Source organism: Hevea brasiliensis, chromosome 8 (genome assembly GCF_030052815.1).
Source record: "Hevea brasiliensis isolate MT/VB/25A 57/8 chromosome 8, ASM3005281v1, whole genome shotgun sequence".
Taxonomy (NCBI): Eukaryota; Viridiplantae; Streptophyta; class Magnoliopsida; order Malpighiales; family Euphorbiaceae; genus Hevea; species Hevea brasiliensis.
Window position 1 is genome coordinate 16,523,400 of NC_079500.1, and position 27,186 is coordinate 16,550,585.

A 27,186-nucleotide genomic window follows, 5' to 3' on the forward strand; every position below is an offset into this window, starting at 1 on the left:
ATTAAAGACATGAAGCTTTCTAGATATTCTCTTACTTTTACTAATGTTTTATTTGCAAATGACAGTAGAGATGAATTCAAATTAGTTGGTGGAATTTAAGCTTTACCAAGAAGCAGCACCAATGAGCCCAGAACTATCAGTACGACAATTCATTTGTGTTTCTTGAGTTGTATTATCATATGCACCAGCCACAGTCAAAATCTCTGCATAGGTCCATACAATTGCAACAGAAAGTATGATTGCTACTTGACCAGCTATCTCTTTTTTCGCTTTCGATATACGGGGAAGAAACTGCAATAAGCGTTGATTACCAACAAGATAGAACACCAAAAGCATTAGGTAAAACCATACTGAAAATTAAACATACATTTCAATATGTGTTATATGCTCTCAAGCTAACTTCTTGTAATTTTTCCCTTCTCAAATATGATATATCTCATCCAACTAGGTAACAAACCGCATCAGGCTTTCACCCAAAGTCACTTAATTTAAATTGGATTTCAAGGTAATCGCTGAACTTTAATTTGCATCGTTTGTGAACTTGAATTCATATTTTAAGTGAAACATAATGTCAAATTCCTATACCTCATTACTTGAAATCCATATCTACCTAATTAATCTAATATATATATATATATATTTTATATTAGCAATTAGAGTGTAATAACCTTAATTTAAAATTATAAATTTTTTAATTTTTAATTGGATTATTTATTTTTCATTTCTGTTTTTGATTGTTGATTTCGGGGTGTGTTTAATTTAGATGTTCATTTCAAAAAAAATTTAATTTTATATTCTATTGAAAGTAATTCAATATATTTATTTAAATTCTAAATTAGAAATAAATTAAAATGTATTATAATTTTATTTGTGTCAATACTTTGAGTACATTAGTAATTTAATTTAAAGGATTATTATTTGAAATTGAATTTTAAATGTATTAGATTAGAATTGTACTAATTGAAAAGATTTTGGATTTAATTCAAAATTGGGAAATCAAAAGTTAAAAAGGGAAAATTTTTAATTTTTCGAAACAGCAATAGTAGTCCCTCTTCCCTCGAAGTTCCTTTCGCCCTTTACCCTCCCTCTAATAATCTGAAAAATTTTTAAAAATAGATAATCTATAAATTAGACTATTATAATATTATTTTATTAAATAAATATATTTCATAAGATTATTTTTTTTAAGTTTTAAAATTTAATTTTTAAATTTTTAATTAAAATTTCTATGATTGTGAAATTCTAAAATTTTATGTTTTAGATATTTTAAAATTATTATTATTATTTAATTTTAAATATATTAAATTAAAATTGAACCTTGTTGAAAAGAATTTTTAGACTTGTTTAAAAGATCTAGAAAGTTTATGGATCAATTTATAATTTTATTTTTAAATTAAAAAAAAAAAACAAAAGTTTAAAACGATCAACCCCCCAATTTCTCTCTCTATCTCTCTCTCTCTCTCTCTCTCTCTCTCTCTCTCTCTCTCTCTCTCTTTCTTTTCTTTTTTTTCCCCAGCCATAACTTTCTTCTTCGGTCACCGTTTCCGACATTCTTAGTATCAAAATGCTCCTCTCTTCATGGGCATCGTGTAAATACTAGGTTTGCGTGGTATCATTTCTCGATTTGTGCGAATCAAGTTTCAGAAGTTTTAGCATATTTTGTCTTTTGGGCAAGATTTCTATCAAACTATAAATCCTATCAAAAATCTGAGACTACCAGTGTGTCTTATTCGTCGAGAGCTTTGCAACTACACCAATTTAGAATTTTCTTGATATCGAAAATTTGATAGGTCCCATGAGCTTGCCAGTGATTTTTTTGATCTTTAATGAGTCTTTTTAATTAAATAAAAATTATATTCTAACTCTTGGTATTGTGAGCTTCGCATATGTGCTTTCATTTTAAAGAAATTCCACCCGTGATCAGGACTGCAATTTTGGGTCAAACGCGGGCTGCTAGCAAAGTGGGTCAATATTGTAGTGCTTCCCACCATTTTCAGACGCCTTGGACGCATTCCAAGTATCAGAATTGGTGTAGATAAACCCGAACTTCAAATTCTCCTTTCTACCTAATGTTGAGTTTAGAATAAAAATCCACAAAATATTCGTAGGTAGCTAGAAAATTAAATTTTCAATTGCAATAGTAGAATGGCCTTGTTAAGGACTGCAGAAAATAATTATAGAATTTTTGAGGTTAATTTAGATAGTTTTTGCAAAATGTTAGTTTTAAGCTAAATAGCTAAAATGTGTAATTATGTGAGAATTGTTTGGTTTGGTATGCTCAGGAGGGGCATTGCATCGTTGTTGTGTTGTGAGCCTGAGGCCTTTGGATTAAGAAGTGTTAGTTGGGTTGTTTTGCAAGTTAGGTAGGTCCTAAGTACAAGAGAAATTTTGTCAGATTTTTGGCATAAATTTAGGATTTATTTGACTCTTTAGTTCTTTACTCTGATTCATTATTGATAAATTCTTGAATATAAATGTTTAGGTGATCCGAGTTAACCTTTCTCTTTTTCTCAGCCACCCCAGCAATACTTAGATAATCTATGAGTTTGATATTGATTTTATTTGTAATTTCAATATTATTAATTTATATTCAAGGCATGCTCATGCTTTCACTTATGTGTATGTATATATTAGTTAAATGCTAGGCACGCTCTTTTACTGCTTATGTTATTGAATTTGTTTGTGAATGTTGCCTTAAAATAACTTGGAGCTTTGTGTGTATGTTGGTGTGAGTATGATGTGGATATGGATATGGGTAGGATGGGTAGTCACGGCTAGAGCTTGACTCGTTGGGACCGAATCCTTATATATGGATAAGTCAAAGAGAGCACGACTTTGAGTTGATTTCGCTGGCCCCTGCACTTGGATTATTAAGTAAAAGTTCTGCTTGAGTTAACCTTACTGGCAAGTATTGGATTAAGAAAGTTGTATAGGAGATCAACTCCCATATATGTATTGATGTGACACATGGGTGCGTGCTCTAAATTATCTTTTATGCAAATATTGGTTAAATTGTTTGAACTACGTGAACGTGTTGCATTTCATACATAGGAATGCATTAGATTAGATAGTTATAGAAATTATATTTAAAATCAATATCTTACTCTCTGAGTCAAATGCTCATCCCTGTTTAACTATTTTTCTCTCAGGTAATAGGTGACTTATTTTATGATTAACCTGCTTTCTTTCTTCACAGTTTTAAGCATATATATTTTGATTTACTGTTATTGTCCTTTAATTAAATCTAGAACTCCACATAGACCAATAATTGTATTTTTCTATTTGGGGTTGTAATAAATTAAATTCTAGAGTTGTAAGATTAATTATGTGAGATTGCATAGATGTATGTAATGTTTATTATTATTGATGGAGGGAGCTGAGCTCCCAAATGTTGATTTATTTGTTCTGGAGGATAGTGAGGGTGAGCCGAGCTTTTCATATTATTGATTATATTTTGTTTACAGGTCAGGTGAGTTAATGCTCTCTATTGAATAGTCCAGTTTACGGCTGAACTCTGTCTATTTATTTTTTTTTTGAATTGGGCTACCTGAATAGGCTTTATGAATGGATTGAAAATAGTTAGGCTTATTGCAGGCTTCGGGGGCCTTAAACTGATCTAAGTCCTAGTGCCAGTCTGGTCCAAAAATCAAGTCATGACACCTTGATCGTCACACCATTCTTACCTTTCTTGGTGTGACCCCTTGGATGATGAGGCTTTTGGCATCTCCATCAATCTCTGACAACTTCCCTTAGGCCATGAATGATGGCTAAAAGCAGCCGTAACTACGACAGGAATCAAGGAGAGAGAGAGAGACAGATGCGCCAGTGAGATAACAACTTCATGATGTGATTTCATTGTCATCTAGTGGTCTTTTCTAGTGATTCCAAGTGCTATGAACTCCTAGGATCACAAGCTTTCAAATGAGACCAGTGGTGCTTGATTTGGTGGCTGGAGGAGGGAGAAAATGAGTATTTTGTGGCTTTCCAACTAAATTATGGCCAACCGGCAATGAGTTTGGACGATTGGACCTAGGGAGTATGATCTACACTTTGCAAGCTTCGATTTGACACAACCATGCCTTGATCGGAGATCAGATGGAGTAGATGCTTAACAGACAGTCTAAACTAAATTTACCGATGTAGGGTGATCAAAGTAGAGTTTCGATGAATTGTCTGCAGATCAGTCACTAATAGCTCATTAGCATTCCAACTGTATACTCAAATTGGCAATAGCTTTCTAGTACCCGAGATCAAGTTTTGGCTCGATCTGGCGGGCTGTCCCGGAATATAGTCAATATTACGGTCGATTCTAGTACATTTAGATGTTCCAAAGCGTTCCAGGTGACATAATTTACAAAAGTAAACCTGAACTCAGCTTGTGTGATTTTTACCTAATTTTAGACTAGCTGATTAATTTATAAAATATTTATAGCTTAGTGAAATTAATTAAAATAAATTTAATTAATACAAAAATGATGTAGAGGACCATCGAGAATATTTTTATAATTTTTGATGTACTGAATTATTTAATTGGACCATAAAGTAGTTAAGGACTCAAACTAGATATTGGACAACCGGATGTAGAATTAGGATTCTTGTCGGCCCTATATGGGCATTGTGAGCTTGTTGTGGGCCTAAGGTCAATTTTTTTGTTGTTGTTGCTACTTGTGTTGTATTTGCTTCATAGGGGGTGAGATCTAGTTATAGAGGAAATTCTATCGAAATATCGGCAAAACCTAGGATTTATTATTATTGCCTTGGATGTATTTAATTACTTTTAATTGATAGATGTTGGTCTCTTTGTATAAGTGATCAGAACTTACTATCTTTTTTTTTTTTTTTTTTCCAGCCAGACCAGCTGCAATCAAATTGACCAGCCAGTGGGTTGGTTATTGACTATTTTTATATAATTTTAATATTATTCATATTTTTATATTTTACATTTTCTAACATGTTCATGCATTCACTTATACATATGTAAATAGTTATTATATCAGGAGCATCGCCTATTTGTTACATTATAATTTTCTATGTTGTACCGCCTTGCGAATAAGTTGGTGCTTATTTATGTATTATGGATGTGGAATACTAGGGTACGTACGGCTTGAATAATTCTCGAACTCTTATGAATATGGATAGGTAGGGTAGGTATTCACTGACTCTTGTCACTATGAGGTAGGCACGATGCTATATTTCACTGACTCTCACAGAATAGAAAAAGAAAACATGTTGGATTTCTGATGCGTCCCTACCGCAAGTGCACGGGTCGTACAAGTAGTATAGAAAAATATCGATCCCACGAGAAGTTGTGTTAATGATTGAATTTTCGATATAAAAGTTGACTAAATTGAAGTATTTATGAAATTAAAATAATGAATTAATGGGTAATGGAGTATGAAATCTAAATGTGCAAAATTAATATTCTATTCAACAATGTATTAATTAAACTAAAATTGCATCAAATTGAAATAAGCAAGTTGAAATATGGCAAGATTAAAAATGGCAAGTAATTAAATTCGATTAGAAATTAACAATGGTAAAAAGGTGATTCCGGAGTTCGGGATTTCATATTCGAGCTATTTTGGGATTTTAAATTGGTTATCCAATCTTATGAAACTTATGGGTTTTAAGGAGATTAATTCTTAAATCCTTTGAATTCCCTTTCGAGTGAGGCAAAGAGTGCCTTAATCAATCTAATCCTACTTTCGTGGACTTAGAGTTAATTAAGACCCATTAAGTTCTTTAATTAATCTGTGAATCCTCTTAATCCTTAGCCTATTTCTAGGTCTAAGTTAATTAAGTCCAATTTCTTGATTATCTATCACAGGGCCTTCTCCTTTCGGTACTTCAACCATGGATTAAGAACATCACTTAATGGGATCCTACACTAAGCATGTCATTAAGCACACAAGAAATGAATAAAACTCATTAAGACCACAAAATATGGATTACCCAATCAAAATCCACAAAATATCTCAAATATTACAACCCTTACTCTAGAATCAAAGGTAAACTACTCACTACCCATAATGCTTACAAGATATATTAAGTTTAAATGGAAATAAAGCTTTAATCTAAGCTAAGGAATAAGAAATTAAACACTAGAAATGTAGAAAGATGTAAGGGAAAGAAAGAAATCTGCAAATCTTGGTTGAAAATGGTGTGGAAGGTGAAGGTGACTCTTCAAATTCTGCTCAGCCCCTCCTTTCCTTTTCTGCTCCCTTGTCTCCCCTCTAAAATGGGAAAATGAGACTATATATAGCATTTTTCTGACATGAAGCCCTAAAATAGTATGTTCTAGGAGGAATACATTAAGGGAATCTTCTGCCAGCTCATTAATAAACTCTTTATGGGACTGCATAAGTGGACTGCATAAGTTATGCAGTCCCTTATGCAGTTTTAAATTACGAGTCACTTATGCGAATCGCACGACTTGGTGCATAGGTTATGCACAATTCCGTGAAGGTGCATAAGGGAGGCGGAATGTGCATAAGCTATCTTTGTCTCCTTATGCACACTTGGTGGTTCTGAGCAGTGATCTTTCTCCTTATGCAGATCTGCATAGCTTATGCGGCAAGTTATGCACAATTTGGTCAATGCATATTTCAGCTTGAAAACTTGTTTTTGACATCTTTGGCTGTAGAAGACACTCCTCAATGGCAAAATTCTCTTCAGTCCTTCAAAAACACCATTTTTCCTACAAAACAAAGTAAAAATTACAAATTAATCCAAAATCGACAATTATGAAAAACTAACTAATTTACTAATGAAATTAGCTAAAGATAACTAATAATAGAATAAAATGGCTATAAAATTAGACCTAAATGACTATGCAAAATGTATGCATCAAATACCCCCAAACTCAAGCTTTTGCTTGTCCTCAAGCAAACTTTAAAATGTGGTGCAAAGTTTTTAGGGGTGCCTTATCCAAAGAGTTATGAAAATTACCAATTGAAGTAACTTAACACACCTTCAGCCATACCAGCAATCCATATACCCATCCTTCAAAATGCAAAGAATTTAATGCTTATCCAAGCTTTCACCGCTTAGCCATCAAGTCAATTATCATTCAAAATCTCCAAACCAACCAATCAAAAGAGAGGGTCATGCTCAAAAGGAATTCTAGAACAATCAATAGTCAAAGTGTCTCTATATGGAATGATGGAATTGAATGAATGAATGAATAGTTCTCCAATCCCATAGGCAAATTCCCCACTCCTATCTCCACTAATGTAGCAAGTACTTTCAAGAGATCAAAGGTCTTTTTAGGGATGTAATGGGGCCATGGGATTCAAAAAGAGGCTAAGAAGAAAAAATGGGTAAAAAGTATTCAAAGCATGAGAATATGTTGCAATTTTGAAACATAAGATACACTTTATTATATATTTTTTTCTTTTTCTCTTTTTTTTATATGGGAGAGAGAAATACACAATGAGGATTGTCAAGTGCTAGCATATTTTACAAAACACATAAAAATGGAGGGACATTTTGATACTTTAACTTGTATTTTGCATTTTCTTTTGATGATTGTCCCTAAAATTGCCACCCCCAAACTCATTTCTTTTAATACTTTGGGTGGATTTCTTTCATTTTGAATGACAATGGTGAAAAGCACATATACTAGCACTTTTACAAGGTGACAAGTATTTCTTCTCCCTTTTATTGTATTTTTTTATTTTATTTTTTATGTACCTAATATTATGAATAATTATTCTCATGAAAAGGGTTGGAGTGTTTGGTTCATTGGCTAGGTAGTAATAAGGATTTCAAGAGAAATTAGGGATAAAAAGGTTCAAAGGGGTTTGCAAGGGTAAATTTTAATTGGGAAAAAGGGCCAAAGGTTTAAAATGAGAAGGTTTTAAATCAAAGAATGCCTAATCATCTCTCTCTTTAAGTACAAGCTGGTATTTCGCCTTGAAAGGTTTAGAAAATTTGTTCTAGGATTGGTGAGACATCATTTGACTATCTTATATCCAATAACTCCCTCTAAACACTTCCATCTCCAAATGACTAGTTGGGTGGCTTTTTGGCTAAGAAGATATAGGCAAGGGATAGACACTTCAAAACCTTGCACCTTTTAGGAAACTTTCAATCCACAAACCCAACTAAAAGGTGAGTCAAATCACTCTCATAGGCACATTTTCAATACTCAAGGGATTTGGCAAAAGATTTTAATGCATGGTGCATGATTCCTAAAATGAGTAATGCATGAACTAAATGGAGGAAGTCTATTTGTATGTTTGTGTGCAATGTGATGTATAATGTGTATGTAAATGTGTAATGTGTGTGTGTGTAGGGATGTATATGTAAAATATTTACAATATATGTAAATGGAATAGAATGAGATGCTCCTATACTCAAAATGTGAAAAATAAAGCTAAAAATCAAAATGTGCACCCCCAAACTCAAAATTGGACATTGTCCTCAATGTCTCAAACAGCAGATAACCAAAACTCAAAGCAAATAATATTGACCAGGAATTGTAAAAATTAAGAGCAAAAAGAAAGAGTTACCTGGTATGAGAATTCAAGATAAAGGGATGCATAAGAAGCTGCACAGGTTATGCAGAGTTAAGTGCTGTCCAGAGCATGTGCATAGGTAAGGTGCATAAGCCATGCGGTGCTGCATAAGAGGCAATATATGTTGCATAGGCTATGCAGGACAGTTGCATAAGGGGAATACAACACATGCGATTCTGCAGAAGTAGCAGAAAGAGTTGCACAGGCTATGCAAAAGTTCTGCATGAGGAAATTCATAGCTGTGCAGTGTATACAAAAGCTGCTGCATGGGAATTGGCAAGGGGAAATGTACAACCAGCAGTAAAAGTATTGAAATATATACAGAGTATGGGCAAATATGTACAAAAGGGCAATAAGTGCAATAAAAATCAAAGAAGACTAATGTAATAGCTATCCAATAAAACTTCAAGAAAAACAGAATTGAAAACAAACTAATTCAGAACTAACAAACATAATCCAAAACAAACTATAAATGTTTGAACGTATTTACAAAGGAAAAGTCCTACAAGTTGGAACAAAAGTAAAACAAACACTAATCTAGTTCTATTGTCTTGCCCTTATCCAAGGATGTTGCTAAGGGGCTTGTGGCTGTTGCCGGCTGTCGAAAAGATGGTGCTGGAGGGGGTGATGGAGGTGGGGGTGGCATGCCTAAAAAGATCATGAGTTGCTTCACCATCTCCTTCAGTTCTTTCTGTTTGTCCCTGGTTTCCATGACAAGGTCAAATAGTTGATCATGACGATCCTTGAGTGTATCAAGACCAGTGTCAAGCTTCCTATCCACAAAGAATATATCATCACTAAGCCTTTCAAGATAGGTGAATAAGGCTTTAGTGTTGAATGCAGGAGAGTCTTGTGGATGAGGAAGGTTCATTGTATAGGAGGTATGGGTGAGCAGGTAGGCTGGAATGTCTGAGCAAAGGCGGAGGGTGGGGTAGGTGTAGTAGGGTGCTGTGGGACTGGTGTGAAAGGTTGGGTTTCTGGTTGTGCAATAGGCTCAGTTTCTGCTGCAGGGTGGACAGTATCAAAACATGACAAATTGAACCCTGTTTTGGTTAAGTGTGCAGTATCAAAATATGAAGTGTCCTCAAGTGCTGGTATTGAGTGCTCTGCAGGATTAAAACCAAAATGCTTGGCTATGACAGTGATGAGCCCACCCAAAACAATGTCACCTATGGATTTGGTGGCAATATGCAGCACATGTTCACAAAAGAAATAACCAGGAGATACCTTAACTTTGTGAAATGCACACCATAACATAAATAGTTCAGATTTTCCCACAGCACCAGAACTAGTCCCTCTGCCCAATATGGTGCTAGCCATCAGCCTATGAATAAACCTAAGTGCAGGGTCAAGGATTTGGGATGTTTTTGATCTTCCAGCAGAGAAAGTTTGAGGTTGGTTTGTTATGATTCTCCAAAATTGGGCAGCATTCCAAATGCCCTTGTTGGCTACCTCTACTCCAGTATGTGGTACTCTAAATAACCCATCAATTGCAAAACCAAAAATGCTATGAAATTGGTCTAATGACAGTTCTCTATTTTGCCCCAAGCATCTAAATTTCATAATTGGCTTATGGTCTACATCATGCAAGTTGAGGGTAGCAGAGAATGAAGAAATAAACTCCAAAACTAGAATTGGATAAACTATCTCCTGCTTATGCACAAATTCTGTCCAACCCATACCATCAAGATATGTAACTACATTGTCAAATAAACCAAGAGATTGTAAAGCATCAGCAGATATATACCTAGTGGGTTGTACCTTCCTATCCTTAAGGCGCTTAAAAGCTGCTTTTTGAATTGTATCAGGGAGAGGCCAGGGTAGCTTTGATACAAATGAGGTTGCCGAAATTGTCTTTTTGCTGGAAGAGGGTGTAGAGGCTGGAGCTTTTGGCTTTTTGGGAGGCGGTTCCGACAATGGGATGGGTGGGTCTTTGCGTTTGGACAGAGGAGGAGCAGAGGACATGGGTCGCACAGATTTGGACCGGATTTTGCGTTTGTATGTGGTTGGGGGAGGTGGTGGGGGTGTCGCTTGTGGAAGAGAATTGGAAGTGGGGGGTATCAATGACAATGGAGAGACTTCGAGAGGAGAAGCGGGGCGGGAATGTGGAGGGGAATCCATTGCCGATGGGAAGATGGAAGAGATAAGGGGAAAAGAAGAAAATCGAAGAAGAATGAGAATTAGGGCAAATGTAGTGAGAATCGAAATGGAGAAGAAGGTGTGAGAAGAAGTTATGCCGGAATGAGGATTTTGAGAGAGGAAGGGAAGTGAACAGGGTTTATCGAGTTGAAGGTGGGAAAGAAAAAGGAAAAAATTTTGATATAAATGAGTTATGTAAAAGACTGCATAAGTGAAAAATGATTTATGCATAACCTATGCACTGTTCGGCAGGTATTGAAAGCTTAGGTTAGTGGTCATGCAGTTGTGCATGAGTCATGCACCTTCCTTATGCAAGCTTCGGTGACCCTAGAAATTTTGAGGAGCGAAGTCATGCGGGAGTGCATAAGTTATGCACTCCCCTTATGCATCTCTCAGCAGAAGTGGTTTTTCAGAAAATCGGGTCATGCAGAAGTGCATAGGTTATGCACTCTGCTCATGCACTGTTCGGCAATTTTTGGAATTTTGGTTGGTGGTCATGCAGATGTGTATAAGCTATGCACTCTGCTTATGCACTCTTCGGTGGGTTTTGAAATTCAGAATCTTTGGTTATGCAGAAGTGCATAAGCTATGCACATTGCTTATGCAGGTCTCGGCAACTTTTGGAATTTTCTGATTTCTGGTCATGCAGAAATGCATAGGTCATGCACTCTGCTTATGCACCCTTCGGCAAGTTTGATTTTTCTGGGTTTCTGGTCATGCAGATGTGCATAAGTTATGCACTATGCTTATGCACCCCTCGGCAAAATTGGAAATTCAGAGTTTTTGGTTATGCAGAAGTGCATAACTTATGCATCTTCCTTATGCAAGCTTTGGCAGAGAGAGAAAATGAAGAATTTGAGGTTATGCAAATGTGCATAGGTCATGCACTCTGCTTATGCAAGTTTCTGGAGATGTGAAATTTGACAAAATTAGGCTATGCAGAGTTGCATAAGCTATGCACCCTCCTTATGCACTTGCAATAAAGGTGAAAAATGGCAAGAATTGTGGTTATGCAGGTTGCATAAGCTATGCAGTTGCTTATGCACAATTTAACAAGATCAAGAATGCAATAGAACATGGATTGCAAGTGTGAAAAATACCCTAGAATGAGGAAATATAATTCCATGAAGCATAAACCATGAGAATTTTTCACCAAAAACACATCAATATATACAAAGAAAACTCCATAAAAATGCATCACACAGGCATGTAGACATTGATCCTACATAAAAGACCTTTGAGAGCTATGCCATTTTGACTCAAATTCTGCAAATCAACATTCAGCACATAAAACTCCATAAAAATCTGCATAAAGTTGCATCTAACCACAAATGAGAAATGAACTCTCCAAGATTTGCCAAGAAAATGCAGTATTTCTACCTTGTATCCTATAACCCAAAGAAGCTCAAAACTGCAAAAATGACTCACTTACCACCATATTAACATTATAAGCACAAGTATTAAAAAAAATACACACCCAACCTCACCAAGAACTTAAGTGATCTGCTGCAGATTTTATTTTTCTGCTCTGCATAAACCAGATAGCAACTTCAGCAGTTCACCAACCTTCCTCCATTGATATACATCCAACCTCACCAAAAATACAAGCCATTTGCTGCAGACACCCTTTTTGCTGCAGATTTCATTTTCCTCTGCATGAACTAGATTGCAGCTCCTGCACAGATTATGCAGCAAAAACTTATCAGTTCTTTTGAAGGACAAAATTTTTCAAGTTAAGAATTACTTCCCCAACAGTTCACCGGCCTTTCTTCATTGAATTACATCTACAAGGGACAAGATTTAACAATGTCAAAAATTGGATTTGGGGAGATTTAAGATAAAACAAAATCAATGAAAATGAAAGTAAATTAGCAAAAGCAAAATAAAAGGACTTGGGATGCCTCCCAAGAGGGCTATTTTATAGTCCTTAGCTGGACTCTTCGTGAATTTCACTGAAAAGAGGTGAGGGATTGGAGAGCTTGTAACAGCTTGCTCCTATTATTGGGTCTCCAGTTATGTAATGTTTCAATCTATGCCCATTGACCTTAAAATTCCCAGATTTTTCACTCCAAATTTCAATTGCTCCATAAGGGAAAACCTTAGAAATTCTATATGGACCAGTCCACCTTGACTTGAGTTTTCCAGGGAACAATTTCAATCTTGAGTTAAACAACAAAACTAAATCACCTTCTTTGAATTCCTTTTTCCTCAGATGCTTATCATGCCAAACTTTAGTTCTTTCTTTGTAAATACGGGCACTTTCATAAGCATCCATCCTCAATTCCTCAAGCTCATTAAGTTGTAACAACCTTTTTTCACCAGCTTGCTTAAGATCAAAATTCAAGGTCTGAATGGCCCAATATGCTCTATGTTCTAGCTCCACAGGTAAATGACAAGACTTACCATACACCAACCTAAAGGGAGTAGTTCCTATAGGGGTTTTGTAGGCAGTCCTATATGCCCATAAAGCATCATCTAGTTTGATAGACCAATCTTTCCGAGAATTGTTCACTGTTTTCTCCAAAATATGCTTGAGCTCTCTGTTAGAAATTTCAACTTGTCCTGAAGTTTGAGGATGGTATGGGGTAGCTATCTTGTGCACTACACCATACTTCCTCATTAAGCTCTCAAATTGCTTATTACAAAAATGGGAACCCCCATCACTAATTATAGCCCTAGGAGCTCCAAATCTGCTCAAGACAAATTTCTTCAAAAATTTCACTACCACTCTAGCATCATTAGTTGGAGTTGCAATAGCTTCCACCCACTTTGACACATAGTCAACCCCAACTAAGATGTATCTATTACCATATGAAGGAGGGAATGGCCCCATAAAATCTATTCCCCAAACATCAAATAATTCCACTTCAAGAATATTATTTAGGGGCATTTGATCTCTTTTTGACAAATTTCCACTCCTTTGACATTTATCACAATCCAACACAAATTTCCTCACATCCTTAAAAAGATTTGGCCAAAAGGAACCAGCTTGAAAAATTTTACTAGCTGTCTTAGAGATGCCAAAATGACCTCCATAATCAGAAGCATGGCAATGATGCAAAATACTTTGTACCTCCTCTTCAGGAATACATCTTCTAATTAGACCATCACAACATCTCCTAAAGAGTAAAGGGTCATCCCATCTATAAAACTTCACCTCATGCAAAAACTTTTTCTTTTGTTGCCATGTCATACCTAGAGGTAAAACTCCACAAGATAGATAATTCATAAAGTCTGCATACCAAGGTAGTTTAGCAACAAGAGAGAAAAGTTGTTCATCCAAGAAAAACTCATCAATAGGGATTTCATCCAATTCTTCACCATCCAATTTCAACCTACTAAGATTGTCAGCAACTACATTTTCAGCTCCTTTCTTATCTCTAATCTCCAAATCAAACTCTTGTAGCATCAGAATCCACCTAATGAGCCTAGGTTTGGCCTCCTTTTTACGGAGCAAATACCTGATGGCTGCATGATCTGAAAATATAACCACCTTTGAGTCAATAATGTAAGGTCTGAACTTTTCCAATGCAAAGACAATTGCCAAAAATTCCTTTTCAGTTGTTGCATAATTTGTTTGAGCCTCATCCAGCGTTCTACTAGCATAATAAATAGCATAAGCCTTTTTGTCCTTTCTTTGACCAAGAACAGCCCCAATTGCATAGTTGCTAGCATCACACATAATTTCAAATGTGAGTCTCCTATCAGGTGGTTGCATGATTGGTGCAGTGATAAGAGCTTGCTTCAACCTGCAAAAGGCATCCAAACACTCTTGGTCAAATACAAATGGTGTATCATTACTTAACAAATTAGACAAAGGTTTAGCTATTTTAGAAAAATCCTTAATAAAGCGTCTGTAGAACCCGGCGTGTCCTAGGAAACTTCGAATTCCCTTGACATTGGTAGGAGGAGCCATCTTCTCTATCACTTCAACTTTGGCTTTATCAACCTCTATTCCTCTATTAGACACCAAATGTCCAAGCACTATCCCTTCCTGAACCATGAAATGACACTTTTCCCAGTTTAACACTAGGTCAAGATTCGCACATCATGCAAAATTTTAGAAAGGTTAGCCAAGCATATATCAAATGAAGATCCATAAATGTAAAAATCGTCCATAAAAACCTCCATTATGTCTTCAATGAAATCTGAGAAGATTGCCATCATGCACCTCTGAAAAGTGGCTGGTGCATTACACAACCCAAATGGCATCCTTCTATAAGCAAAGGTTCCATATGGACAAGTAAAAGTGGTTTTCTCTTGATCATTTGGATGGATAGGGATTTGAAAAAAACCTGAATATCCATCTAAATAGCAAAAGTAAGAATGCCTAGCTAGTCTTTCCAACATTTGATCAATGAAGGGAAGTGGAAAATGATCTTTTCTAGTGGCAACATTTAATTTTCTGTAATCTATGCACATTCGCCAACTAGTCACTGTTCTGGTGGGAATTAATTCATTATTTTCATTTTTGACAACTGTCATTCCACCCTTTTTTGGGACAACATGTACTGGCTCACCCAAATCTTATGCGAGATGGGATATATAATCCCTGCATCAAGCAACTTCAAAATTTCCTTTTTAACAACTTCTTTCATATTTGGGTTCAGCCTCCTCTGATGTTCAATAGATGGTTTACAATTTTCTTCCAAACTGATTCTATGCATGCAAAAGTGTGGGCTTATTCCCTTAATGTCATCTATGGTGTATCCTAAAACTTTCCTAAATTGTTTCAACACTCTTAACAACTTATCAGCCTCTAAGGTACTCAAGTTTGCATTTACAATTACTGGATAAGTGTTATTGGTGCCAAGAAATTCATACCTGAGCTGAGAAGGAAGTTGCTTAAGTTCTACCTTAGGTGCATCTTCTTCCTTGAGTGATGGTTGCTTGAATTCAACTTTTTCCTTTTGTGTGAGTTGAAAAACTGGAGCAGAAATGAATGGTGGACTTCCCTCTAAGTGTTGAGCATATGCAGCTACATGAGGGTTGTCATAATCTATGCCTCCTCCATGAACCAAACAATTTTCAAGTGGATCTTCTGGATATTTCTTTCTGAAGTGTTCTTCAACCAGCTCATTAATGATATCAACTCTCAAGCAAGTATCAGCTTCAGAATGATGCTTTTTCATAGTGTTATTAATATTGAAAACCAATTGCTCTTCACCAACCCTAAGAGTTAATTTTTCTCCTTTCACATCAATCAATGCTCCTGCTGTAGCTAGAAAGGGTCTTCCCAAGATAATTGGAATATTAAAATCTTCCTCCATGTCCAAGATGACAAAGTCAACAGGTATGTAGAACTTCCCAACCTTCAGAGGCACATTCTCCAAAATCCCTTCAGGATACTTGATTGATCTGTCAGCTAACTGAAGAGAAATGTGGGTTGGCTTTAGATCTCCCATGTTGAGCTTCTCATAGATGGAAAGGGGCATAAGGCTAACACTAGCCCCTAAATCACATAAGGCTTTTGTAGAACAAGACTCTCCAATGTGGCATGGAATTGAAAAACTCCCTGGATCCTTAAGCTTTGGAGGAAGTTTCCTTTGGAGGATAGCACTACATTCTTACATCAAAGCTACAGCTTTCATCATCTTCAAGTTTCCTCTTGTTTGAGAGAATTTCTTTCAAGAATTTTGCATAAGAGGGCATTTGTGAAAGAGCATCAACAAAAGGCACATTTATGTAAAGTTTCTTCAAAACTTCTAAGAACTTCCCAAATTGCCTATCAAGCTTAGCTTTGTGAAATCTTTGTGGAAAGGGAAGCTGTGGCTTGTAGGGTTCAGGAGGTATATATTTCTCTTCCTTCTCTTCAATTTCCTCTTTACATTTTTCTGCACTCTCTTGTTTTTCACTCCCATCAGTTCCTTTTTCATTTTCTCTCTTCTCATTGTTTTCACTCTTCTCATCATTTATAACTTTTCCACTTCTTAAAGTAATATCTTGACACTGCTCTCTTGGATTTTCTGGTTGACTTGGAAGCTTTCCAAAAGACTTAGCACTTGAGGAGGATGCTTGTTGTGCAATCTGGTTTTCCAAAGATTCATTGTGTGTTTGCATCTATTCTGATCTTGCTTTCACCTCTCTCATCTCCTCATCATGCTTATTTTGGTTAGCAAGTATCTGTTGTAATAAAGCTTCAGTGGTGGAATTTCGTTCTTGCTGTTTTGGTGGAGGGTTCATATTTTTCTGCTGAAAATTAGGCAATGGTTGCCTATTTTGCTGATATGTAACTCCTTGTTGCTGATGTGGTTGAAAATTCTGATTTGGAACTTGACTTTGCTGATTTCCCCATGAAAAGTTGGGATGATTCCTCCAATTTGAATTGTAAGTTTGAGAGTAAGGATTCCCCATTTGCTTGTTTCCATAATTACCAACATATGCTGCTTGTTCTCCATAATCTACTCCACACCTGGTTGTTTCCTCTGCATAAGCCACTTGTTGTGAACTTCCAGCCGATGATGATGAACTAACCAACATACTCAAATCTTCCATCTTCTTAGCAAGGACATTTGTAAGTGCATCAAACTTTGCATTAATCATGTTGAATGGATCAAGATCATACATTCCAGCAGCTTGCCTTTTCTGAGTTGGAGCTGGTCCTCTTGGACTACTCCAAAGATGAGTATTCTTTGCAATTTTCTCCAATAGCTCATAAGCTTCATCTTCATGCTTTATAATAAACTCTCCTCCTGTTTGAGCATTAATAATCCCTCTGATTGCAGGAGTGACATTTGTGTAAAAATTCTGATTTATCATCCATTTTGGAATGGCATGATGTGGGCATAATCTCTCTAATTCCTTCCATCTCATCCATGACTCATATAGAGTTTCATCCTCTCTTGGTCTGAAAGCTATCATTTGATTCCTCAACTCTTGAGTTTTTCCAAGTGGAAAATATTGTGTAAGAAATGCATCAGTGAGTTGCTCCCAATTTGTAATGGAGTTGTGAGGTAAAGAATCAAGCCAATCCAATGCTCTATCTTTCAAAGAGAATGGGAATAGCTTCAATCTTGCTGCATCATCAGACACTCCAGGTTGTTTTTGCATGTCACAAATCATAGCAAACTTCTTCAGGTGTGTGTGTGGATTTTCAGAAGGATGTCCTCCAAATTGAGAATTTTGAATCATTTGAAGAACTCCAAAATCCATCTTGTAACTATTTGCATCAATTCTTGGTCTTGCTATGCTCTCTCTCAAGTCATCAAAACGTGGAAAAGCATGATCCATCATACTTCCCCTAGGCACGTTTGCATTAACAACTTCTTCCCCTTGGGCTTCATTTTCATTATTTTGACCATTTCCAGCATTACCAACACCAATTCTAATTCTTTCATCAGCCATTTCTGCTTCTAATTCAGTTTCTCTCAATGCTTCTTTTCTTTTTCTGGTTTCTTTCTTGTTGGCTTTACAAAATTTCTCAATTTCAGGATTGAACAATAAGGATGTGTCACTTGAGCTTTTAGCTCTTCTCATAAAAGATTAAAAGTACCTGAAAAAGAACAAACAAACACAAAATGAAAAGATAACAAAGGTAAAACTAAAAACAACTAAAATGATCAAGAATTCAATCTTAAACAAACAACTCCCCGGCAACGGCGCCAAAAACTTGATGCGTCCCTACCGCAAGTGTACGGGTCGTACAAGTAGTATAGAAAAATATCGATCCCACGAGGAGTTGTGTTAATGATTGAATTTTCGATATAAAAGTTGACTAAATTGAAGTATTTATGAAATTAAAATAATGAATTAATGGGTAATGGAGTATGAAATCTAAATGTGCAAAATTAATATTCTATTCAACAATGTATTAATTAAACTAAAATTGCATCAAATTGAAATAAGCAAGTTGAAATATGGCAAGATTAAAAATGGCAAGTAATTAAATTTGATTAGAAATTAACAATGGTAAAAAGGCGATTCCGGAGTTCGGGATTTCATATTCGAGCTATTTTGGGATTTTAAATTGGTTATCCAATCTTATGAAACTTATGGGTTTTAAGGAGATTAATTCTTAAATCCTTTGAATTCCCTTTCGAGTGAGGCAAAGAGTGCCTTAATCAATCTAATCCTACTTTCGTGGACTTAGAGTTAATTAAGACCCATTAAGTTCTTTAATTAATCTGTGAATCCTCTTAATCCTTAGCCTATTTCTAGGTCTAAGTTAATTAAGTCCAATTTCTTGATTATCTATCACAGGGCCTTCTCCTTTCGGTGCTTCAACCATGGATTAAGAACATCACTTAATGGGATCCGACACTAAGCATGTCATTAAGCACACAAGAAATGAATAAAACTCATTAAGACCACAAAATATGGATTACCCAATCAAAATCTACAAAATATCTCAAATATTACAACCCTTACTCCAGAATCAAAGGTAAACTACTCACTACCCATAATGCTTACAAGATATATTAAGTTTAAATGGAAATAAAGCTTTAATCTAAGCTAAGGAATAAGAAATTAAACACTAGAAATGTAGAAAGATGTAAGGGAAAGAAAGAAATCTGCAAATCTTGGTTGAAAATGGTGTGGAAGGTGAAGGTGACTCTTCAAATTCTGCTCAGCCCCTCCTTTCCTTTTCTGCTCCCTTGTCTCCCCTCTAAAATGGGAAAATGAGACTATATATAGCATTTTTCTGACATGGAGCCCTAAAATAGTATGTTCTAGGAGGAATACATTAAGGGAATCTTCTGCCAGCTCATTAATGAACTCTTTATGGGACTGCATAAGTAGACTGCATAAGTTATGCAGTCCCTTATGCGATTTTACTGGTTACGAGTCACTTATGCGAAACTGCATGACTTGGTGCATAGGTTATGCACAATTCCGTGAAGGTGCATAAGGGAGGCGGGAATGTGCATAAGCTATGCTGTCTCCTTATGCACACTTCGGCTGGTTCTAGAACAGTGATCTTTCTCCTTATGCAGATCTGCATAGCTTATGCGGCAAGTTATGCACAATTTGGTCAATACATATTTCAGCTTGAAAACTTGTTTTTGACATCTTTGGCTGTAGAAGACACTCCTCAATGGCAAAATTCTCTTCAGTCCTTCAAAAACACCATTTTTCCTACAAAACAAAGTAAAAATTACAAATTAATCCAAAATCGACAATTATGAAAAACTAACTAATTTACTAATGAAATTAGCTAAAGATAACTAATAATAGAATAAAATGGCTATAAAATTAGACCTAAATGACTATGCAAAATGTATGCATCAATTTCAAAGAGCCAGGGTATCGGGTTACCTCTTAAAATGTATTATGATATATAGCGCCAACTTATCTTATCATGTGAGGATTGGGTGATTTATTTGTTTAGTACATTTACATTCATATGACTGCATTAACAATAAATAGTTATAGAAATTATAACTATAATTGATATCTTAACTATCTTAGTCAAACACTCATTACTGTTTAATATTGTTTCTTAGGTTGCAAGATAAGCATTGTTCTTTTATCATCTAACTTGCATTTTTATCCATAAGTTGTGGTGATGCTTGGCACTTTTTATTGTGTTTATTTATTTAATTAATTATTTATCCATTCTAATCTTAGTACTCTATTGTGACACTAGTGCATAATAATATCTCATATTAATTAATAGTAATAAATTATATTAAATGGATTATATATGTTGTGTATCAGGATTGAGTTGAGCTTTTGTAGTTGTGCATGTATGATAGGTATTGGGCTGAATTGGCCCAAATTGATTTATATTATTCTTTATGTTGCTCTTTGAATGTAGGCTTAGTTATAAATTTGGGAACAATGAGATTTACTACAAACTTCAAAAATTTTATACTAGTCTAAATCCTAATGCCAATTTAACACATAGAGTTGGATCATGACAATAGAGTGTTATATAACTCTATAAATAAAACAGCCTAATAAAATGTTTATTTTACGTAACTAGCATACAAAAAATTTAGCTAAATCTTTATAATAGATTAGATGTCAGTGAAATCCATTTCTCCTATTCGGAATTTAGAATTTTATATGAATTTAATTTAATTTAATTAATTTTAAAATGAAAAAATTTAATTTATTTAACTTAAAAAATTATTTTTAAGGAAATAAAAATCAAAAATAATTTTGTAAAAATTTAATTATATTATTTTCTTATAAAGGATTTAATTCAAACGAAACCTATAAAAGAAAATTAGTCTTTATACGTTGATTGAAGTTCATCAACTATATTGAAATTCACGATAAGTTCAATTAGCTTTGATGCCATTGAATCCTTCTAACGAAATTACCACTTGGAACAAAAATGATGAAGCATGTTACTCACCTGAGTTAAGAAAACCAGAATAGCCAATTTCAGCACACTTGGCCACCTGCAAGCAATAAACCAACCAGTGGAAGATCACAATAATAATAATAATAATAAAATGAAAGATGGTTGAATTGGGCTTTTTAGATGCCTTTACCAATGGAAATCCACGAACGTAGAGCCCAAGTCCCGTGAGAGTTACTAGAGGAACAGAAGCGAGAGGGCTAAGGTGTCTGCCATAAAAAAACATATAGAAACCAAAGCCAATTGAGGAAGTAAACAATGAATGAACATCCCAAATCTAGTAATTAATTTATACCTTGCAAAATATTTCGCCAAACCAGAGAAACCAATCACCATTTGAAAGATAGACGAAATGAGACTTGCCCCTTGTACACGTCTCATGAATTGTTCAAACCTCTAATCACAGCAAATCAACTCAATAAAAGCTGATCAAAATATATTCAATAGTGGGAGGACAAGCGCTCGATTATTGTTAGGCTAATAATAAAAATACATGTATTGCAATACGGGCAATGTTTAAAAGAAATATATTGTGATTTGACTAAAATAAATATCCATTAATTGTCAAAGTATGAAATTTTGATATATATATATATATATTTTTTAACTTTGCCCATATTTTACTAAAAAAAAATTAAAAATTCAATAAAATTAATGGTGATTTTATTTAATTTAAATTGAAAACTCACGAGATTTTATTTAATTTAAATTGATATATATATATATATATATATATATATATATATATATATATATATATATATATATTAAAAAAATGTGAGATTTTGAACTTTTTATGATATTAATTCATTTGTTGTGCTATTGGTAATTGGTGATGGTAACAGGTCATGCATTTTGAATCGGTTGCATTTAATATAGGCTAGAGTTGAAATTTATATAAAAATGAGTTTAAAAATTGTTAAATTAAATATTTATATGAAGATTTGTAAAATATTAATGAATTGTCTCTTCTAATAATGTCTTTTCCTAGCAATCTCTCCATAATCTTTAGTAGTTCAATGATACCAAAGTTGTTAAAGATTGTGATTTCTTAATTTTAAATTTCAAATTAAAATTAAATTAAAAACAAAAAAAGCCAACCGACCTGATGGGGATCGAGTGAGTTATTAAAATTACTGTAAGTTGATAAAGCAATGGAAATTATAGGGATAATGTAAGCTTGGGATGTTTCCATCGACACAGAAAGCCGAGCACCAAAACAAATCTGCAAAAGTGTATTTATTCCCATTACAAACAACGACGCCTGTATCGCCCTCGCTTTCTCTACCTGATAGATACATAGATATCCAATCAGTTCAATTCAATTCCATCATATGGGTCAATGCAAATAAAAATATTCAACTATTTAACTATTCTTACATTGCCACCTCCGCCCACACTGACCATCACAGATGGAACGATCACTGTACTCCCCACATTAACTACAAAGTGCTGGAATCCCCAACCATAAAGTTTTGGATTACCTGATGAATTAATTCAATTCAATTCACCCAAAATTTCCATTAGACCATCTCATCTGTGCACTCCATATTAAATTTTTGTCACAATTCAAATAATTAGATGAAGTTTAGGCAACTTAATGCAAATAATGTGAATGGTGTTAACTATATTTTTTTTATTATAAAAAAAGTTGCATGGATAGGTGATTCCACGGAAATATGTTTTGCACTTGAAGAGAAAAAGGGAGAGTGAGAGAGATTACTCCAGGAAGGATTTTCCGGAATGGGAAATTGGATAATGTCTTCTGTCCACCGTGATTCGGCGGGTCCTCCTCCGCCTGTTCCAGTTGTTCTGCTGCTGCCTGGCTCAGTTGGTCCGCCTCCGTCTGTTCCAGTTTTTCCGCTGCTGCTGCCTGGTTCAGTTGGTCCGCCTCCGCCACCTGTTCCAGTTTTTCCAGTTGTTGTTCTGCTGCTGCCTGGTTCGGTTGTTCCGCCTCTGCCTGATTCAATTTTTCCTCCTTGTTCAGTTGGCAGAACTGGGCAAGTGGAACAGGAAGGGACGCAGTAACCAAATGCAAGTTTATTTTGTTGGCAAAAATGGCAGCTAGGGACGCACTGGCAACAATGGAATGGATGGGAAGGAGGACATGTTGGGAAGTAGTCCAGAGGAGGTATATGTTGGCAACAACTGCAGTTGCTGACCAACATTTCCACACTCCTAATCTCTTCCCCTTTTGCAACCCATCACTTTCTCACTCGCCCTATATATCCATAAAAAATGTTAGATAAAATCTTTTGCTTTTTATGTTCTTATGATGAGACTAATTATAATTAATATTAGTAATAAAATTGAAGTGAATTTAATATATCGTAGACTACATATATAAAATATCAAATTTACATATACATTTTACAAATTACAACTATTATTTATAATGAGTGATAACACTCAATAAATTTTCAATTGAGTTGGCCTGATCCAACTAAAAGTAAATATTATTAATTTCCATGCATCACATGCACGTTGAAAGCTCATATTATTTTAGAATTTATTAATATTTAATATTTTTGGACACCTTATTCTCCTACAATAAAGTTTGCTGAAGGGTATGGTCTTGGAGAACTGCTAAATTTTTAATAAATTTCCTTTTCACATGCTTGCATGTTATCCTTTCCACCTTAAATTTTATAATTTTCCTTCTTTAAGCCTAATGTTTCTCTGAAAATATTTTTCATATTTTTTATTATTTGAGTTAGAGCCTAAGTAATGAGTTGTGCAAACATTATATATATAATGACTTAAGAGTTGACTATAAAATGAGCCCAATGAAGTTGTGGTGATTCCTTAGGGAACATTAATTTTGCTGGTTGTGGTATAATTTGGAGCATGTGCTTAATTACTTTGCGTTATTGACGTAACATAATACTTGGTTGTTAATTTACAATGGTAGATGAGTTGGCCAACTACTTTCTTAATTGGACTTCAACCACACTCATCAATATTAAGTCAACCCATGCCTGCTATTTACAGAGTTAATTGTTACTTCACTGAGATCTGTTTAGTTTAAAGTATTTATAATTCATTTTATTTTTATAATACAAAATTTTAAATAATTTAAATTTAAATAGCTCATTAAATTGAAATTTTTATTGATATTATTAAATTGAAAATTTCAGTTATAAAAGATTAAACGTTTTCGCTAATTCATTCTAATTTTAAACTACATATTATAATTTTTAAAATTGTGAGCAATTACAACCAAATTGTTTGAATATAATTTTAAAAATTTAAATATAATTCCTCTCAATTTTAAAAGTTAAAATACCTTATTCAAAATTAGAACATTTAAATATAATTACCAATTAATAATAAATGTTTCACTGTTCTGTTCAATAGCATGTGTTGTAGTCAATTAAAAGATTTATTTTCTCACCTAACAAGTTAGGCCTTTTATATTAAATTGAGTGTTTCTCGTACATTTACAATTAGTTATTTGTAACGACCCAACCTATGGGTCGAATCGACACTGAGACCTGGGCCAGCTTAAAGCCCCCGAAACCCATAGTAAACCTAACTATACCTCAACCCATGACTAGGACCATAATTTAGGCCCAATATGCATAGAAAATAATTTAAATTAAACTGTTATAATTTTATTTCGAGCCAACTTAGCCCAGTAATTATCAGAAACTAAAATTAGGGGAGCCCAGCTCAACCCTATTACATCATTTACAAACTATTTAAAACTCATAAAAAATTTTCATTTATTAATACAAAAACTTAAATTCATGCAGTCCTTGACAAGATTAATGCTACTACTAGTATATGCGGAGTTCTAAATTATAAATTTAGACAATAATAATACATTTAAGTAATTTTTTTTTTCATAACCTGCGAGGAAAGGAACAAGTTATTCTGAAAAAAAATCTCCTCCTATAGCCTGAAAAAAATAAGGTGAACAGGAGTGAGTGTTCAACTCAGAGAGTAAAATATCAATTTTAACCATAATCTCTATAGCTATTTAGAGCTAATGCACCATGTGGAGTGAAATGCAATATCGTCATAAATTTCATACAAATCACATCAAAAAGGTAATTTGGAGCACTCACACACCCGATAATGTCAAGCAATACATATATGGGAGCTGATCCTCTATACAGCCCTCTGAATCCAACATCTGCCAGTGAAGATCTCAAGCCGGATTTTCGTTTAATAAACCAAATATGGGGTCCCAGCGAAGATCTCAAGCCGTGTCTACCTCGAAGGACTGGGTCTCAGAAAAGATCTCAAGCCGTGTCTACCCGTCCTGTCCATATCCAGTATCATATCACACGCACGCCAACGCACGCACACTGCTCCAAATTACCACAAATAACACCCATGACAATTCATTAATTAAGAGTACAATATAAAATGTGCCTAATATTTAACTACATAGACATATACATATAAGTGATGCATGAGCATGCCTGAACATATAATAATATTAAAATTATAATTAAAATTAATATTTTACTCACAGTACACCGAGGACTATTGTGGTTGCTGGATGGAGGAAAATAGCTGACATCGATCACCTAATAATTAAATTATAAATTTATTAGTACTAAGTCAAAATAAAAATCTAAAGAGACAACAGACAATCTAATTCATGCCGGAAATCCGGCAGAGTTTCCCCTATATCTAGTACCTATCCAACCTGCAAAAAGGCTCAAATACCACTTCTAAATTCAACTCATATCTCATCATCATTATATGGCCCCTCCTGGGCCCTCCAAACCAAGCAATACTCAAAATCTTAAAAATTACGTTTTAGTCCCTATAATTGACATTTTGTAAAAATCCACTCAAACAAACTCTAAAAATTCTAAAATTTTGCCCCGCGGTCCTTAATAATATTATAAGGCTATTGCAAAATGAATTGTAATTTTCTAATCATCCATGAATATTTTATTCAAGAATGTTACTCAATTTCATAAGTTTCCAACAGTTAACATATTCTTAATTCAACCCAATTCAATAGTCACATATTTAAACCTCCATCCTCAAGCTTCAATCAATCATATAAAATTTAAATATCTTAATTTCAAATAATCTTATATGCCCATATACTAAAAATCTAACTAAAATCCATCTATATTTTTCAAAAATATTCTACAATCACTCAAAAATTCAACAAACACCATAGAATATTTCCAAATAATTTTACTTTCATCATATATTTTTCTTAGAATTTTTCTCAAATTTTTCCTGTTTAAGGAACACTGCATTTATGCTTCACAGACAGAGAAATAATGAAAATAATCTTACCCAAAGCTTATCTATATCTCAAAAATTCAAAAAATTTATGAGGAAGCATTTGGAAGTTGAATCATCCCCAAAGCTCGTCGAAGCCACCGTCGGAACTACCGCGCACGGTGGCCGGCCGTCAATCGCCGGCGACATCTACGAGAACTGGTTACACCAAAATGTTCATTTCCTCCTCCTGAGTCCGTAGGTGGTCTTGGATTGCCGATCCATCGGTCGGATTGTCAGAAATCTCGTCAAAAAGTAAAAAAAAAAAAAAAGCCGATTTTCTCTCTCCTCGTTGGCACCGGAAATGGCCACCAAATCCGGCGAGGCTGGTCTCATCTGAAAGGGCTCGCTCTTAGGAGTCCATAGCCGCTGGAATCACTCCAATCGGAAGTCAAGATCGCTGGATACGAGCATTCAAAGTTTGAGACCTTTTTTTTTTCTCTCTCTCTTTCTATTGTTGGCCAGATTTCGGGCTGCTACCACCGTTTGGGAGGTCGTCGGCCGGGTGGGGAGCCGCTTGGGAGGTCATCGGCCGGTCACCGGAGAAGGAAAGAAGAAGAAGAGAGGGGAGGAGAGGAGAGAATTTTTTTTGGGGGGGGGCCTCCTCCCGATTTTTGTTTTGAAAAAATTAATTATTATTATTATTTTTTTTTAAGGTGACTAGCAGTGACAGTAGAATCTACTGTCACACGCCAAGTCCCATCCCCCTTTCCCCTTTTTTTTTATTTTTTATTTTTTAGGTTGTTACAAATAGCATGTGTTGTAGTCAATTAATAAATTTGTTTTCTCACCTAACAAGTTAGGCCTTTTATATTAAATTGAGTGTTTCTCGTACATTTACAATTAGGTACAAGTTCGTAAAGTCTATAACTTTCCTTTATTATTAGTCACCATCATTATTGGCCATTCCAATCTTAAGTTTGGTATACATGCACTATTGGAAAATAAAAATAATGGATTATA

The 27,186-nt window shown here is 34.8% G+C and overlaps 1 protein-coding gene and 1 long non-coding RNA gene across 2 annotated transcripts; both read right to left on the reverse strand.

Moving 5' to 3' along the window:
• Positions 1-102: 102 nt before the first annotated feature.
• Positions 103-23,205, reverse strand: LOC131182077 (nucleobase-ascorbate transporter 4-like). Its single transcript, XM_058150715.1, has 7 exons — positions 22,691-23,205; positions 22,348-22,451; positions 22,073-22,255; positions 21,263-21,363; positions 21,101-21,176; positions 20,962-21,007; positions 103-350 (listed from the first exon to the last, which is right to left on the reverse strand). Exons 1-7 carry the CDS (start codon positions 23,133-23,135, stop codon positions 103-105), a joined length of 1,203 nt encoding a protein of 400 aa, XP_058006698.1. The 5' UTR covers positions 23,136-23,205.
• Positions 23,206-24,460: 1,255 nt separating this feature from the next.
• Positions 24,461-26,805, reverse strand: LOC131182495 (uncharacterized). The gene is made up of 3 exons (XR_009150790.1): positions 26,239-26,805; positions 25,449-25,505; positions 24,461-24,868 (listed from the first exon to the last, which is right to left on the reverse strand). It is a non-coding gene; the product is annotated as an uncharacterized LOC131182495 (long non-coding RNA).
• Positions 26,806-27,186: the final 381 nt, after the last annotated feature.

Coding starts and splice junctions, on each gene's coding strand:
- LOC131182077 (XM_058150715.1), bottom strand. CDS start 23,135: ATGTTGGTCAGCAACTGCAGTTGTTGCCAACATATACCTCCTCTGGAC. Junction 21,177..21,262: donor TTGGCGAAATATTTTGCAAG/GTATAAATTAAT, acceptor TTTTTATGGCAG/ACACCTTAGCCCTCTCGCTT. Junction 351..20,961: donor TTCTGGTTTTCTTAACTCAG/GTGAGTAACATG, acceptor TTTAATTTTCAG/TATGGTTTTACCTAATGCTT.